At 43.6% G+C, this 18,165-nt stretch overlaps 1 protein-coding gene across 16 annotated transcripts in view; it reads left to right on the top strand.

The window, feature by feature from the left end:
* Nucleotides 1-18,165, top strand: part of LOC118386573 (collagen alpha-1(XII) chain-like) — a 93,794-nt gene that overhangs the window by 15,516 nt on the left and 60,113 nt on the right. For 15 of the 16 annotated variants that reach the window (XM_052523374.1, XM_052523381.1, XM_052523382.1 and 12 more), the window contains exons 12-22: nucleotides 48-323; nucleotides 1,406-1,678; nucleotides 6,776-7,045; nucleotides 11,852-12,118; nucleotides 12,620-12,812; nucleotides 12,952-13,076; nucleotides 15,296-15,445; nucleotides 15,624-15,743; nucleotides 16,302-16,466; nucleotides 16,667-16,813; nucleotides 17,612-17,751. In XM_052523374.1, coding sequence (XP_052379334.1) covers nucleotides 48-323; nucleotides 1,406-1,678; nucleotides 6,776-7,045; nucleotides 11,852-12,118; nucleotides 12,620-12,812; nucleotides 12,952-13,076; nucleotides 15,296-15,445; nucleotides 15,624-15,743; nucleotides 16,302-16,466; nucleotides 16,667-16,813; nucleotides 17,612-17,751 — 2,126 coding nt within the window. The remainder of the gene's footprint in view (nucleotides 1-47; nucleotides 324-1,405; nucleotides 1,679-6,775; nucleotides 7,046-11,851; nucleotides 12,119-12,619; nucleotides 12,813-12,951; nucleotides 13,077-15,295; nucleotides 15,446-15,623; nucleotides 15,744-16,301; nucleotides 16,467-16,666; nucleotides 16,814-17,611; nucleotides 17,752-18,165) is intronic. The other variant, XM_052523388.1, reaches the window with a different exon arrangement.

Here is an 18,165-nt window from a genome sequence, read left to right as displayed (position 1 = left end):
AACCTCTAAATTCCTTATGACCTCTAATCCCACCGTCTTTGTTGCAGAACAAGGACCCGTGCGTAACCTGAGGGTTTCAGAGGAAACGACAGACAGTTTCCGGGTGTCGTGGGCGGCAGCACCAGGGGCGGTGGTACGGTACCGTCTAACCTACGTACCAGTCAGGGGTGACAGCACAAGACTAGAGACAGCCACGGTCGGCGATGAGACCACCATCGTGCTGCCAGAGCTCTTCCCCTTGACAACGTACCGCGTGATGGTGGCTGCAGAGTACCAGTCGGGCGCTGGTGCTGAGATGAAGATCGATGGCACCACCAAAGAAGGTGACTAAATCTCTGCTCATGTATAATATAATATATGCCATTTAGCAGACGCTTTTATCCAAAGCGACTTACAGTCATGTGTGCATACATTCTACGTATGGGTGGTCCCGGGGATCGAACCCACTACCCTGGCGTTACAAGCGCCATGCTCTACCAACTGAGCTACAGAAGGACGTGTAACAGGCATCTCTGCGCTTGCTTAATAGTATAGCTTTTACATCGCAGTCCCTCACTGTGCTCAGACCAGGGCTCCTCTGCCTTGCAACGTCTTAGCCAATTATGTTATAGAAAAGCTATTTGAGACCTTTCATGCTGGGGACTGAGGCTAGGAATCCTACTCCCTTATACCATCCCTCCAGGGGTGTGAACAGAACATGCCTTTTGTTTCCGACAAAGTGTTCATTTTTTTCAACTTCGTGTTCTACTGAGCTAATTTTCCACCCAAAATGACTGTGTCATTAGATTTTTGGGGGAAAGGCATCACAAAGGGGTTGCAATCTAAGGGGGGATTTTTTTTCGATGCATACCGGAGGTGTGTTTGTGTGTGTGTGTGTCCAGTCATGCTGTAGTTTACAACGTCGGAGCCAAAGGAGCAAGGGGAAATAAACAGAAATGTACTTTTATTCACCACGGCAGCCACATTCTTCTCAGTGATTATCAGCTCTCAGAACAGTTAGTGCCCACGGATGTTCCAGCTCCTTTAAATAAGGCAGCTGTTTACTTCCAGAGCCTTTGAAAGGGTAGAAAGTATCCCAGCCTGTGCCTCTTTGGCATTCACCACCCAGCTGTTTCAGAGATGGATTTGTGTTTATACCTCAATCTTCTTCACAATGTTGCCCTTATTGTGCTATCCACTGCGTACCTTTCCAAAAATCTAAAGTTTTCTGTAATTATATGACTTAAGATTTGCATTAATGAAGACTTGTGGTCTTTACAATCTGTCTTGTCTAACAACAGACTATAATCAGGCTATACTGGACACCTCAGCTAATTGGTCATATGCCATAGCCTACACACAACAACTTCAACTTTGATTGGCTCCTCCATTGACAGTGTGGCCTTTCCCGCCTCTTCTCTCCCAGCGCTGGGATCTCCTCGTGACCTACAGGTCTTTGACCAGACCGTGTCCACCATGAGGCTTTCGTGGGCGGCGGCACCGGGCCGCGTCCTCCAGTACCGTATCATTTTCCGTCCGTCGGCGGGTGGCGAGAAGAAGGAGGTGTCGGTGAAGGGAGGGAACACCAACACCCTTCTGAAGGACCTGCTGCCTGGCACGGAGTACGATCTGGCGGTCAGCGCACGCTACTCCTCTGGCCTAGGAGACCCTCTGGAGGGGAAAGGAACCACACTGGAAGGTAAAGCAGAGAGTTGTTTCATTGGAGTGCAGCTTGAGTGGTGTTTGTGAGACAAGGGCGGATCCCGAAAAACAGTTATTCTCACAAAAACGTATGTAAAGTCTGAACGGTTTGAACTACAAGCTATTATGACCCCACTATGATGAGTTGTGACTTTCACGAACACGCTCTGCTTTGCTATATAATGTTCACAAGCCACACAAATATCGTTAGAAGGTAAGGGGTTCGTCTACATAGAAGATCATAGGAAATCTGAGGACATAATGTCTATGATACTGTAATAAGCTCACATACACTACTGGTCAAAAGTTTTAGAACACCTAGTCATTCAAGGGTTTTTACTTTATTTTGACTGTTTTCTACATTGTAGAATAACAGTGAAGACATCAAAACTATGAAATAGCACATATGGCTGATGCCACATAGTTGTTACTGACTAGCTGGATATTCATTTCCAACTGAGATTTGTTTCCCTCTACTTTTAGTATTCGTATACATTTGTATCATGTTTTTGCTTGGCAGACCTTATTGTTCATTGACATTTGTCAATAAAACTCACGAATGCAACTGTTTATGCCAAATGTTGTGTTCTACTTGTAGCCCTGGTTGTCCTGAAAATAACATGGTATACAACTTCAATGTGAGGCTAAATCTAAGGGCAGAGCAAGCAGATGAATGAAGTAGCGAATTTCAGCTTTTTCACTGTGCGAATCCCTGGGACCAATTGGGATAGATAGATAGATAGAGAGAGAGAGAGAGAGAGAGAGAGAGAGAGAGAGAGAGAGAGAGAGAGTCAGCCAGCATCAGTGAGTCAGCCATCTGGTTTTCCTATAGCTGTTTTAGTCAGCTCAGCTCCATCCCTCTGGAGGCGGGAGATCATGTTGTGTGCTTGTGTTTTGGCTGGCGGTGTCAAGCTGGTTGCCCCGGATCGCTGCCACAATAACACAGCTACTGTATCACACCCAGTGGTGCTCACCTAGTTCTTTACCTGCCACTGTGGCCCATTTTCAATGGAATGGACTTTGAAGTAGCATCAGAGCTGACAGAACCACTAGGCGATATTAGACTGTTTTGGCAACAGTCACACATGCAATGCATTAGGAAGGAGCAAAAGAGGAGTCTTAATCTGAGAACATCTCATCCCTTTTGCCTTTTCCACTAAATCCTTCCCTTTTACATTCATGAAAAAAATGCCAAGAGCTTGACGGTAGCCAGCCTTCCGTCTCCAGGCTTTGCACAATGGTGCATATTTGACTGGACCTTGACTTGGTGTGACTGGGAATGGGCCATGGTCCTTGAACGTGTCTGAGCCTGTCATGGATGTCGGGGCGACTTGGGGAGGCCCCGGGCCCCCTGCTGGCAGACTTTCTTCTCTCCTGAGCGACGTGGAGGAGTCGCAGAGTCTCTGAGTTAGTTAGTTTTCTGACACAGCATCTGGGACTCTCTCTGCTTTCGCTCACGCCGCCAAGCCGACACACACTGATCACTTTGTGCTGGGCTCCACTGGAAGGCTAGGGACTCAACCACTGGGAAGAACCTATGGTATGTTTCAATTCCCAACTGAAAACAGTGGAATTACTGGATTTGGTGTGTTGCAATTTCTCCCACTGTAACAATGTTGTGTGAATTCCTAAAACAAAACTGAACTGTAGTGGTATATTGTAGAAGGCACGTACTTTAATGATGAATATGTACAGTATCTAGCTGCAAGTCCTTATAAACAGAGCAAAATCCAATAATTTTGGCCCCAGTGAGGTAGTGGGGATTTGGAGTAAATTTGACCAGGGGAGTCCATTTTGTGATTATTTGTCAGGCCCTATGCCTGGACACACTTAAGGGGTAGTGGACCCTCGCCCTGCTCCGGTCTGCATCCCAAATGGCACCCTTGTGCACTGTATAGGAAGTAGGGTGCCATTTTGGCCGTACCCTAGGCCTGCCTATGGGGGTGGCCGTTTCTGTGGAGCGCCCAGTTTGGCCCGCAACACACTCCAGCACAGCTCCAGTCCCTATTGGGGGAAAAGGATGACTTCTGACTTGGAGTTCACATTCCTTTTCATTCCTTTTTAAATCGACGGAGCACACTGTACGTTTTCCCCCTGCTAATTTAATATTTCGATGTGGGAGGAGGAGGACAGAATAATTGTAAGAAAACAAATGAAAAAGGGAAAGTGGTGAGATAATGAATGTTAAAGACAAAGGAGGCGTATGGAAAGTGTTACCTGGGAAAATACTTCAAAGCTGTGCAAACGCTGGCCGCCTCCATACTGAGCACTCACCATCCACTTTCATCAGGGAGTGGTGATGACGAGGAGCCCAGACGGCCAGGAATCAAAAAGAACCAAAGCGAGGCATGGAAATTGAATCAACAACGAGCATAAAGGAGGTTGAAGGCCTAGTCAAGAGGTGGTTTACTCTTACTGGGATTCGGGCTCTGTAGCTATATAGTTGTCTTCCTTTAGGATAGATAGCACCTTAGAATCCCCCCTCGCAGTGAGCAGAACGTTTTCTCCCTCCCCTATCTGGCATTTGTCAGAGTTTATAAAGGATTCCAGTTGCTGTTGACTGATCCTCAGGGATGCCGTGAAGACAAACATGTAGTGGGCAGACTGCACTTCAGGACCTGCACTCTCCCTTCTATTGGACCAGGGTCTAAAGAATATGAAAGCAAGGTTCAAACCTCAAACATTAAAGCTCCAGCTTGTTTTGACTGTGGTACTGAACTTTTAGGCTCTTTTGGCTTAATATCAGTGCTGGATACAAATGCACAGCAGATTTCTCCGCTGGATAGAGTTTTGTCTTGAGTCTTGAGGAGATTGCAACGTGCTTGATATGTCAAGGCTATTTAGAATGTCAAAGGCCTGAACAAAATCAATGCCGCCTGGTGTTGGAAGGCTACAGTGAGCGCAGATGAAATAGAACATAGAAACATAGTGTATATATTCTGTTACGTTTCAACAATTGACTCATTTGATTGGTTTAACATTGTTATTCAATGTTATGCAGGCAGCCGTAAAATCACATGGTTGTTTATTCAGAAAATATTCCAAGCCAAAATAGTGGATCGTTGTTTTTGAGAGAAATGGTAAGTGTAGTGTTTAAAAGAAAGCGAGTTGAATTTACTGTGGTTTTGTTCAGTTTTGCCTTATAATAGGGTTGAGTGGGTTTCAGGCCGGGCTGCCGAGCGCCAGATTCCCTGCGAGAGCCGCCTGTGGCTTGATATTTAGAAGACCTCCAGACTCCCTCCCAGACATTGAAAGTGAGAGCCAATGGCAGTGGCTGCTGCTGTGCCTCTGTGGTGGAGACGGTGAGCCTGCCCATGTGGACTGAGGCAGTACATGTCCAGTAAAATGAAGGGAATTAGATTTTTAGCCGGGACTGGAATGGGTTGCTTCAGATTATATTATGTTTGATAGATTCTTTTTGGCGTGGCAGTTGGAAAGACTTTTCCTGAAATCAGACGCAGCTTACTTGTTGATTTATAAAATTAAACACATGCTTAAAGTTAACATCACTCCCTGTACAATTCTTTGTCAGGAAAAAAAAACAAATCTTTTTTCCCCCTGAGGTATAACAGTACTTCCATATGTTTGTTTTTCAATATGAAAGAGGACACATGTTCACATGTTGATCCGGTGCCCCACCGGACGTTTGCGTTTATCGGTTAGCTTGTTTGGCTTCAGTGGTAAGATGAGAAAACGACAAAAGGTAATGGTTTAAGTCAGAATCTGCTCCATGTGCTCGTGGTGGCATGGTTAGATTGGTCACGTGTCTTACCAGTAAATATCCACCAGTAGTCCTGCTCTGGGCTATCCTACAACGATTAAGAGAGTCTGTCTCGGATCCACCACACTATGAACCGAACACAGGTTTTGATGATTCATGAAAATGTCATCTTGTATCTGGAGAGTAATACTGGCTGTGGTCCACTATAATCGGTTGACTGTGCAGTGCACTATCCATTACAATCCCAATATGTCCATTGGCAGAAAGTGAAGTGTTGTATGTCTAATGGCTACTCTCTCTTAAATTGTAGTTACATTGTTTAGTTAAATCACTCGACCAGACATGTTTCATTATTATCAAAAACAGACAGAGTTTGTACTACTATGCAATGTTTTACCTCTATTCAACTCATGACCAATGTGGTGAGTTTGTTTCGCATCGCTCGGTTCCCAGGGTCGGTGAGCTATCGCCCTTAGGAGCAAACTCCGCCCGGCAGTGGCACAGAGTGATGCAAAACGAATGCGCCCAATGTAACATATACAATGGGCGATGCAGATTGTCACCGCCATTCACAAACCCCAGTCATGTCTTTAGTCCCTATAGACTGCTGGCTCTGTGCAGCATAAGCTTCATGTGTCTTTTTGCAGTAACATGAGCCATGTGCACATGAAATTAGTTTTGGTCTTTGTTTAATGAAACAAATCTATATGTGAAGGCAAACAGGCTTCCCTTGTCTGCTTTATCAGTTAGGAACAGTGGTGAGAACCCACATCATGTGACCACGCTCTCGCATAGACCCATAGCTCCTGTCAGTGTCCTCCCTCCCTCTATCACTCTCTCCATCCATCCAGTATATGAAGCAGATGTGCCCTGTTGACCTTTAGTTTATTGGGAGTCTCCTATAAGTCAGCCCATATGTCACAGGTCCAGTCGGAGTGCGAGGCATGTTTGTCATCCGAGGTAGATATGTGGTATCTCTGCTGCTCTTTTGCCTTTTATAGGTGTGACTAGCTGTTTAACTATGCTGTCCTCTGGACACGGGTTTCAATGCTTTGCATTTTGAGCCAGAGCAGTCAGTCAAAATGGATGCTTAGATACAGCTGGGCTGTGGGGATTTGTCAAAGGCACTGCATTTCTATGTTGTTTGCAAAAGTGCATATTGTTTACGGTTCTAAGGACCCTTTTTACTTGTTTATGCAAGATGATTTAGAGTTGAGCATTTTCTCTTCCTTTACTGAGAAGTGCATACGGGCCTACCTGGATAGTGTGGTGGAACATTTATTGACTCTCTTTAACCAACCATTGCATCCCGTATCCTCTCCCAAATCCTCACCCAGAAATCTGATCTTTTTTCCCCCTTTGTGTTTGTTTCAGAACTGGGCTCCCCCAGGGACCTGGTCACCAGCGACGTAACGGACACCAGCTTTGCTGCGTCTTGGACGGCTGCCCCTGGAAACGTGAAGATGTACAGGATCCGCTGGAAGTCGTTGTACAGTGACGAGTCAGGGGAGAAGACGGTCCCTGGAGATGTCAACAACACTGTCCTGGATGGTCTGACACCTGAGACCCTCTACCAGGTGTCTGTCGTGGCATCCTACGGCAGAGGAGACGGGGACCCACTGACCGGACAGGAGACCACCGATGGTACGACTTATTACACATCATCCTCCGTTCATTCTGTCTGTGGCTCTCAGTGTTGGACGTCAGAGGTGGACACAATGGCAGCATCCCAAACTGCAACCTATTCCCCATATAGTGGAACACTTTTGACCAAGGCCCATATGGTCCTGGTCCAAAGTAGTGCACTAAGGAATAGGGTGTCATTTGGGACACAATCAAAGTCTCATCACTGCTAGGGATTACCAAAGTAATGAGTCACTGAAGTGGTGCTAGTTGTGGCGGTTTGGATGTATCCATTAAGCATTTTGTAGACCTGTCGAACGGTTTGAAACTCTCCTTGGGCCATCACATATATTTTCATACAATAGCACTATGCCAGTGCCAAGATTGAGATTTTTTTTTAAACAAATTGATAAAATATGAAAATATTCCATTCCAGTGCTCATCATCCTCACTCTCTGGAACTCTTTTGTCTTGGTGTCGGGTATTTTGGAAAAGGGTCATTTCTAAGACTCCCTTTTAAGCTGTGGTTTGCAGTGGAAAGCCGAGGTGGTGACAGTTATTATGCATTATATGTTCTAGATTCTAAGATAACCTCACTTTTGTGGAGGGGATTTAATTCTTTTTCCTGTATACTGCTGTTAGGGTGCGTGGGAGCAGTATTTAGACACACTATCAAATCCACCACACATCCCTCTATCCTACACATGGGAAATCACATTGATGGAAATGTCGTCAAACACTTGAGGAACCAGTGAGATGGTATGATTAGACATTTGTAGATATGGAAAGTCATTTAGTTTATTGACTCTGGCAGGCCAAGTCAAGCATATTTTGAACAGTAAATAACCTTGGGACACTCTCAGGGGACCTCACCTTTCATATCCGTGCTTACCTCATTACGTTCGCACAGCGGAACCAATGGATCTCCGGTAACAGGGTTTACAGGTTCATTCAGGTCAATCAACACATTGAGAAGTTGGAGGTCATGTTTTTTTCCGCAAATAACAATCCTCCTAGTGAACGAATGAAGACTAGTGGTCCGACTTTTTGTCCTGGGATAATTAACTGTTTGGAAGGATTGCCTTTGGTTTGACTATTCTTGCGTGCCGAAATGGTGGAACAAATGCACCTTATTACATGGTCTATGGAGCTTAGCTTCATTCACAATAGGGGAAAGGCAAAGTTAAACGTCCAATGCAGCTGTTTTTTTAAATCAAAAAATAAATTCATTTCTTGGTAACACTTAAGTACTTTACTGTGGTTGTTTTCAGTTAAAATGTCAAAAAAAGAAACAAAAATAGCTTCTTAGCGAAGAGAAATTTCTCAAGACAGAATTTTGCTAGGACTGCCTGGTCACGGTCTGAGTGAAGGGTCCTAATTGGATTAGCCTAATGGGAGGGATATGTTACCTGAAAACTAGCTGTTATTGGCAGAGGTTTGAAACTCTGTCTATTATTGGTCTATTGACTTATACTGCCTGGTGATGTCACCAGGCCAAAACTCCATACCACCAAAATAGGCTGAAATTTCTGGCAGCCTTTTCAAACAGCTCTTACACTAAAAGGGCATTATCATAATTTTAAAAATGTCACGTTATTATTCCAACCTCATAGTGTGCAAATATACAGTTGAAGTCGGATGTTTATATACACCTTAGCCAAATACATTTAAACTCAGTTTTTCACAATTCCTGACATTTAATCCTAATAAAATTCCCTGTTTTAGGTCAGTTAGGATCACCACTTTATTTTAAGAATGTGAAATGTCAGAATAATAGTAGAGAGAATGATTTATTTCAGCTTTTATTTATTTCATCACATTCCCAGTGGGTCAGAAGTTTACATACAATCAATTAGTATTTGGTAGCATTGCCTTTTAATTGTTTCATTTGGGTCAAATGTTTCTGGTAGCCTTCCACAAGCTTCCCACAATAAGTTGGGTAAATTTTGGCCCATTCCTCCTGACAGATCTGGTGTAACTGAATCAGTTTTGTAGGCCTCCTTGCTCACACATGCTTTTTCCGTTCTGCCCACAAATTATCTATAGGATTGAGGTCAGGGCTTCGTGATGGCCACTCCAGTACCTTGACTTTGTTGTCCTTAATCCATTTTGCCACAACTTTGGAAGTATGCTTGGGGTCATTGTCTATTTGGAAGACCCATTTGCGACCAAGCTTTTGCTTCCTGACTGGTGTCTTGAGATGTTGCTTCAAAATATCCACATAATTTTCCTCCCTCATGATGGCATCTATTTTGTGAAGTGCACCAGTTCCTCCTGCAGCAAACCACCCCCTACAACATGATGCTGCCACCGCCGTGCTTCACGGTTGGGATGGTGTTCTTCGGCTTGCAAACCTCCCCCTCTTTCCTCCAAACATAATGATGGTCATTATGGCCAAACAGTTCTATTTTGTTTCATCAGACCAGAGGACATTTCTCCAAAAAGTACAATCTTTGTCCCCATGTGCAGCTGCAAACCATAGTCTGGCTTTTCTTATGGCAGTTTTGGAGCAGTGGCTTCTTCCTTGCTGAGTGGCGTTTCAGGTTATGTCGATATAGGACTCGTTTTACTGTGGATATAGATACTTTTGTACCTGGTTCCTCCAGCATCTTCACAAGGGCCTTTGCTGTTGTTCTGGGATTGATTTGCACCTTCATCTCTAAGAGACAGAATGCGTCTCCTTCCTGAGCAGTATGATGGCTGCGTGGTCCCATGGTGTTTATACTTGCGTACTATTGTTTGTACAGATGAACGTGGTACCTTTAGGCATTTGGTACCTTCATTGCTCCCAAGGATGGACCAGACTTGTAGAGGTCTACAATTGTTTTCTGAGGTCTTGGCTGATTTCTTTTGATTTTCCCATGATGTCAAGCAAAGAGGCACTGAGTTTGAAGGTGGGCCTTGAAATACATCCACAGGTACACCTCCAATTGACTCAAATTATGTCAATTAGACTATCAGAAGCTTCTAAAGCCATGACATCATTTTCTGCTATTTTCAAAACTGTTTAAAGGCACAGTCAACTTAGTATATGTAAACTTCTGACCCACGGTAATTGTGATACAGTGAATTATAAGTGAGATAATCTGTCTGTAAACCATTGTTGTAAAAATGACTTGGTTCATGCACAAAGTAGATGTCCTGACCAACTTGCCAAAACTATAGTTTGTTAAACTTCTTAGGGCTGCAATCCCGTTAACGGGATGATATGACAACAGCCAGTGAAAGTGCAGGGCGCCAAATTCAAAACAACAGAAATCTCATAATTACAATTCCTCAAACATACATGTATCTTATACCATTTTAAAGGTAATCTTGTTGTTAATCCCACCACAGTGTCCGATTTCAAATATGCTTTACAGCAAAAGCACCACAAACGATTATGTTAGGTCACCACCAAGCCACAGAAAAACAGCCAAAGAGAGGAGTCACAAAAAGCACAAATATAGATAAAATTAATCACTAACCTTTGATGTTCTTCATCAGATGACACTCATAGGACTTCATGTTACACAATACATGTATGTTTTGTTTGATAAAGTTCATATTTAATATAAAAAAATCTGAGTTTACATTGGCGCGTTACGTTCATTAGTTCCAAAAACATCCAGTGATTTTGCATAGCCACATCGATTCAACAGAAATACTCATCATAAATGTAGATGATAATGAAAGTTATACACATGGAATTATAGATATACCTCTCCTTAATGCAACCGCTGTGTCAGATTTCAAAAAAACTTTACGGAAAAAGCAAACCATGCAATAATCTGAGACGGCGCTCAGAAAATTAATCAAATCAGCCACCATGTTGGAGTCAACAGAAACCGGAAATTACATGATAAATATTCCCTTACATTTGATGATCTTCATCAGAATACACTCCCAGGAATCGCAGTTCCAAAATAAATGCTTGATTTATTTGATAATGTCCGTTAATTATGTCAAAGTAGCTACTTTTGTTAGCGTTAGGTACACATATCCAAACGCTCGTGCGTTTGGACAAAAACTTTAGACAAAAACTTTAAAAAGTTATATTACAGGTCGAAGAAACATTTCAAACTAAGTATAGAATCAATCATTAGGATTTTTAAAATCATAAATCTACAATGAAGTTCCAACCGGAGTATTCCTTTGTGTCTACAGGAGCAACGGAACGCAGGGCGATATCATGCGGAATGAGCGTGACCAGGAAATGGCTCTCTGCCAGTAAGCTGACTCATTCAGCTCTTATTCAGTCCCACAACACAGTAGAATCCTCATTCAAGTTTCTAAAGATGGTTGACATCTAGTGGAAGCCCTAGGAAGTGCAACTTCATTCATATCCCAATGTGAATTCAATAGGGCCTGAGTTGAAAATCGACCAACCTCAGATTTCTCACTAACTGTTTCGATTTCTTCTCAGGTTTTTGCCTGCCATATGAGTTCTGTTATACTCACAGACATCATTCAAACAGTTTTAGAAACTTCAGAGTGTTTCTATACTAACAATAATATGCATATATTAGCAACTGAGACTGAGGAGACTGAGGAGCAGGCCATTTACTCTGGGCACCTTTCATCCAAGCTACTCAATACTGCCCCTGCAGCCATAAGAAATTAACAAGACATTTGTGGAGTGGTTAAAAAACGAGTTTTAATGACTCCAACCTAATTGTATGTAAACTTCCGACTTCAACTGTATCTAAAACACAGAAAAATCTAGTTTTTGACTTCACTGGGCCTTTAAGATGAACAGATTTGGGGATATGAGTCAAACTCTCGTTTAGATCATTTTTCTCAACATCCTCGCTACGAATCGAACATTCTCCTCCTCTCTGTCCTCAGTGTCTGCTGCTGCGAAGGCTCTGACTGTGTCCGATGAGACCGAGCGAAGCATGAAGATAACGTGGATGGCGGCACCGGGGAAAGTCATCAACTACCGAGTGACATACGTAGCCACCGATGGCGGCAAAGAGATGTTCGCCAAGGTTCCTGGCACCTCCACCTCCACTGTGCTGAAGCGACTGACGCCCATGACCACTTATGACATCACGGTGCACCCCATCTACAAGCGGGGAGAAGGAAAAGCAAGGCAAGGAGTAGGAACGACACGTACGTTGGTCCATAATTCAACCCCATGAGATGAGAGACAGTAGGGTGCAGTGGGAAACACTGTGGGAGTGGGACAGGTATCTTTCACTAAGGACACCTCAGAGACTTGGTTAATACACACATATATTTAACACAAAGTTAAATAAAGGTGTAAAAGAATATATATATATATATATATGAGAGAGAGAGAGATCTTACCACTTACTAACACATGGAATGACATTGGGTTCTTTGACGCCGGAATGGCACCATATTCCCTTTGTAGTGCACTACTGTTGATGTGCATATGGTTCTGGTCAAAAGTAGTACGCTCTATAGGGCATAGGATGCCATTTGGGACCCATGCTGGGACTCAAGACTTGTATTATGGACTAATGAGAAACTGACTGGAATGTGGGTTGGCTGATCTCATTGAAAAATGGCTAGCTTTGCCAAAGATGAAGTTACAATCTTTCTTCATGAGTTTGAACTGATATGTTTGCTCTGTTTGTTCCCTTGTAGTGTCACCTTACAAAGCTCCCAGAAACCTGAAAACCTCGGACCCTGGCAAGACCAGCTTCAGAGTCTCCTGGGACGCAGCCCCTGGAGATGTGCGTGGCTACAAGGTCACATTCCACCCCAGTGGCAATGATATCGACCTAGGAGAGCTGCTGGTTGGGCCCTATGACAACACTGTGGTATTAGAGGAGCTCCGGTGAGAGACAGGAAGTTATAACCCCAGACAGGAAGTCTTCTGCCTTGTGACATTTTCTGCGTCCCAAATAGCACCCTATTCCATATAGTGCACTACTATTGACTATAGTCATTTGAATCTCATCTCTCCATCTCATCAGGGCCGGAACCAAGTACTCTGTAGCAGTGTTTGGAATGTTTGATGGAGGGCATTCTGCTGCACTGGCTGGAGAGGAGAAGACTACCCTCTCCGATGCACCCGAAGTCCCATTGGAACCTTGGAACGGTAAAACCTTACAATACCATAACGTAACCGACTACCGACAAACAGACATTTGTTGCATCCTAAAGGGCACCTCATTTCCTAGCTTTGACCAGAGCAGTGCACTATATAGGTAATAGGGCGCCGTATTGGAGGCAGCCACAGAACAACCACTCAGATAGACACACAGACCAAACCACAGACACACAATGTCCCAGCCACAGCTGGCTTTTCCACTGCGAGTTAGAGTATGACGCTAATCATCCCATTACAGGGAATTATGTGTCTGTCTAAACTAATCCACATCACAAACTCATTGGAATAAAGCACCACATCACACTGCCATCAATTCTAATCACTTATAGCTGTTTGGCTTCAATGGCCTTTTTTCTACCTCATATCATGTTAAAGGCACTTTCAAAAATCTCTGGAGCGTTTGGTACCCTGATCACGCTTTAAAGCATGTGCGAAAGGCAATCGAACACTGGCTGAAACGAATTCTGGACCTGCGTGAGTAGCGGGTCCAAGATCCAGGACCAGAGTACCAGGTACTGTGACGCGACAGCGCGAGTCGGGTGACATTTTTTGGCCCGTTATAAACAAGCTAGCTCGCTAACGTCATGGAGAATGTGCGTCTTGCTAATCGCACGAGAAACAATTATTTTTCTGGTCTCGTGAAAGCAAAACATATTCTGTAGAGTTCTCACAAACGCTCCAGGAAACTGAACCAGGGTACCAGGGTAATTTCATATGGTGCATATGATACTTATCGCAGCATGGTGATAAGCAAGACATTATGATATTTGTAGGATGAATTAATTATGGGTAATATGTCTTGACCTCCTTTTTCTTGCAGTGTCACTGTGTGATGACTTACACTCCCCCACAACTCCAAACGTTCAGCGTGCCAAACATGTTCGTGTATCTTTTGCCACAAACAAATATTTCTCATCACTGTGCCCATTTGACCCAGCAGCCATATTGTTTCTTCTTCCTTAATCCTTCCTGACATGCAAAAGTTCATATTTCTCATTTTTACTTAGTTGGGGGGGGAACGTTTCTCTGCTTTTAATTAGAGATGTTTTACAACCAGGAGAGTATGCAGTGCACCCGAGCTGCCGTGAAGCAGAGCTCTATGCGGCTAGGAAAATGTTTCTCATAAAAGACCCTAAGAGAGTTGCTGACCGTGGCCCGAAATTCCTCTCAGTAACGGGGAGCAGACACACTGACACACAGTGACACACTGCCCACCGCACCGATCAGAGCAGAGCGAGGGACGTTCCAGTCCATCATGACCAGACTTAAGTCGTTAAGACTCCTCTACAGTGTCTTACTGTCTCAGTTGATGACAGGTGGTTTTGTTGGGGAATGTCTCATAGACTTACATTGAACTTACAAGCGTTTTGTTTACCCACGTTGTGTAACTCAAACAAACTGCTTCCATATATAACCAGATACACATTTTACGAGGGGCTATCCCCCACACATCGTCAAGCACCTGTTTGTCCATGCTGCAGTAAAGAAAGTGGGTAAATGTTTTGTTTTCTCCTCTAACCTGTTTTCAATTGCAGATACAGTGGGCAGATTGCATAGCTCCGTGTCTGAACGACTCTGGGTCCTTTTGCTCGGCTGCAGGACGAGCGAGCAACCACCCTTTCACCCCCACAGGTGTCGAGGAGCGAGCACAGCAGGAATGTGCAATAACTCGGAAAGAGGAGTCTCTCATATATCGTTTGTGAGCTGGTTGCTCTTGTTGTTCAGAGGCAGGGGACAAACCCAACGACAGAAACCCCACAAGCATCCCGAAGAGCCGCAGGCCACAAAAAGCTTTTTGGATATACACAGAAAAAAAGAAGATGGACCCCCAGGGGAAAGAAAATAGTTGACCCCCCCCGCAAGATAAAAATACTGCTGCAAAACATGTTGAAGCAATAGATAGTTTATTGTAGAAACATTATTGTATAGTATGTATTGTTTTTTAGTATAGTTATTGTGATATTTGTAATGCCTTTCTGCCTCCTGCTTGTTGATGTCTGTATTTGGTGTGTGTATTTTGCCTGTGCATGTCTGTCTGAAACTGTTTTTTTTATTATTCTATTGTTCTTTGGCACCCCTCTCCTCGTCCCTTCCTACACACTTCCTCTCTACTGTCACACTACATGGACTGTACTAAGTGGTCAAATCCGAGGGGTGTCCATGGTATCAGGCCTCCCTTTCACGGCCCTCTCCTCCACCCCTTACAGAAGCCAAGTGTAAGAGCCAGGCCAAGGCTGACATCATCCTGCTGGTCGATGGCTCATGGAGTATTGGCCGTCTGAACTTCAAAACCATCCGCGCCTTCATCGCTCGCATCGTTGGTGTCTTTGACATCCACCCTGATAGAGTCATGATCGGTAATCTTTATTTTGATCAAATCCCATTAGCAATGTGTACGATGGCATAGGTTCATCACCCTACTCAATTGAGTTTGATCTGGAGTTGATGCCATAATTGAAAATCAATGTTACATTCTGAACAATCACTTTGATTGGAGGTAGGTATAGTCTCATGCTGTGTTGTGTGTGTCTCCAGGTATGGTTCAGTACAGTGGAGACCCCAAGACTGAGTGGCATCTGAATGCCCACCCAACCCGTGATGGGCTTCTCAAAGCTGTGGCTGACCTGCCCTACAAAGGGGGAAACACCATGACAGGTGACGTATCATCAAATGAAGGGATAACTCCGAGCTGTCATCTGTTTTAAAAAACCTAAGCTAACTTAACTTACTTTAACTTAAAATAACTTCACTTAACTTAATCATGATAAAAGTCCAAGCAGATGTGTTTATCTCAATATCAAATAATTTCAGGCTAACAATTAAGTACCCAGTGTGATTGTTTTAAATGAAAATGGTAAAAAAATATTTAAAAAAATATCTTCTTAGCAAAGAGCAATTTCTCAACCAATAATCTTTCTAGGACTGTCTGGGAGTGGTCTGAGTGGGGAGGGGAAAACTGAAAACTAACTGTTATTGGCAGAGAGGTTTGGAACTCTCTTTCTTATTGGTCTATTAACTAATTTACCGCCTGATGATGTCACCAGGAAGGCCAAAACTCCATCCCACCAAAACAGTATTTTCAAACAGCTCTTACACGAAAATGGGATTATCATAATTTTCATAATTTCACAGTATTATTCCAACTTCTGGAAATGATATAAAATAATATACTGCACTGGGCCTCTAAACAATCTCTCGAATGTCTCTCTGTAGGTATGGCCTTGAACTATATCCTCACAAACAACTTCAAGACCAACGTGGGACTGCGTAAGGACTCGCGCAAGATCGGTGTGCTCATTACTGACGGCAAGTCGCAGGACGAGATCATCACCAACTCCCAGGTGCTGAGGGATGAGAACATCGAGCTCTACGCCATCGGTGAGTGACCCTTCTAGTGTATAACTCTAAATCTGTCATGGTTCAGCGAATCATCAGGTCGTGACCATGTCAAGTGAAAACAGACATTTTACTATGAGAAGGTTTTCAACGCTTGGGCTGTATGAAAAAGATGGATGAAAAGACAATATTTTTGTCCAGACCCCACATAAGTAAATATTGTGGTGTTGTGTGACTTTTAGGTGTGAAGAACGCTGATGAGAATGAGTTGAGATCCATTGCCTCAGACCCAGATGAGATTCACATGTACAATGTGAATGATTTCTCCTTCCTGCTAGACATAGTGGATGAGCTCACCATCAACCTCTGTAACAGTGTGAAGGGTCCAGGTACTGTAAGGCCATCTTTCTCTTTCTCTTTCTCTTTCTCTCTCTCTCTCTCTCTCTCTCTTCTCTCTCTCTCTCTCTCTCTCTCTCTTTCTCGCTTTCTCGCTCTCTCTCTCTAATTATCGAACTCTTTCCCAATCACTGAGAGAAACATGGATTTGTGAAGCAATGCTCAACTTAAAGTTTTGCTATTGTAAAATGATTCTCCAGAGTCAAGCTGTGTATTGTACTTGGTACAGCGGTTAGGGGTCTTTCTAATCTAAGATGCCAAAAGCAGCACAGATGGCAGAGAGCAGGCATTAGAAAGTAATTTAATCTGTCACCCAGAACAAGCTGTACTGGTCTCTCCCATCAGTTGCATAAATGGATTAGCATAGAAGGCAGAGAATAGCAATAAGAGTAGCGTGATTGATGAGACGAGCCAATAAAAAGACCGATTGAACGCCAACACTTGGATTTTGTCTCGAAGGTTGCCTCACACACTTGATAAATTGAGTTTCTTCACTTATGTTCCATAAGGTCCACCCATTTGATGGAAACTTTTTATTTTTTGGACACACTCCTGTCCTTAAATCAAATTCAGGAGGAAACACAATGGTGATTTACTACACGGGGAGGGAAACTATTTCCTCAAGAAGACTTTGGTCTGATATATAGAAACAGCTCCAACAGCCCTGTGTCAATGAGGCTAAGGTGTTCGGGACAGATTTGTGGGACAGATTTGTGGGACAGATTTGTGAGGAGTGTTCAGGTCATGAAACGTTTGACGTGTTTGCTCAATTCCCGCCGCTTCTCGTGCAGGGGGCCTAGACCCGCCCACTAACCTGGTAACCTCCGAGGTAACCCACCACTCGTTCCGTGCTACCTGGACCGGCCCTGAAGGTCCTGTGGAAAAGTTCCGCGTCGACTACATGCCCGTGGTGGGAGGAATCACCGAACAGGTAAGCCTATAGCCAACAGTACTGTACCTCACTTACCTCACCTCTCCAAGCTCAGCACATCTCTCCACGTTTACTGCATTTGAACTGAAGAGCGTCAGCTCTCACACCTGGTTTAGATACAGTACACCCAAAATCCAATCAAATCCAAGTTTGTTGGTCGCATACACAGGTTACTAGTGCTAACAATGCAGTAAATTGTCAAACAGTACACAATAATAATAATAATAATACAAATTGAATGAATAAATCAAGAAATGTCGGAACGAATCCAATTAATATCCAAATAGCACTGTAGCAGTAATCCAAATGCAATCCATATGTAAATACACCGGATTAATTTACACTATATACTAAGACTGTTATGTACAGCATTAGACACTGTATATTAGAGTGATCTGTGTAAAGAATCCAGTG

The sequence above is a fragment of the Oncorhynchus keta genome, chromosome 8 (assembly GCF_023373465.1).
Source record: "Oncorhynchus keta strain PuntledgeMale-10-30-2019 chromosome 8, Oket_V2, whole genome shotgun sequence".
NCBI classification, from domain to species: domain Eukaryota; kingdom Metazoa; phylum Chordata; class Actinopteri; order Salmoniformes; family Salmonidae; genus Oncorhynchus; species Oncorhynchus keta.
The sequence above is the reverse complement of the archived record's forward strand: the minus strand, read 5'-3'. Positions and strand labels throughout refer to the sequence as shown.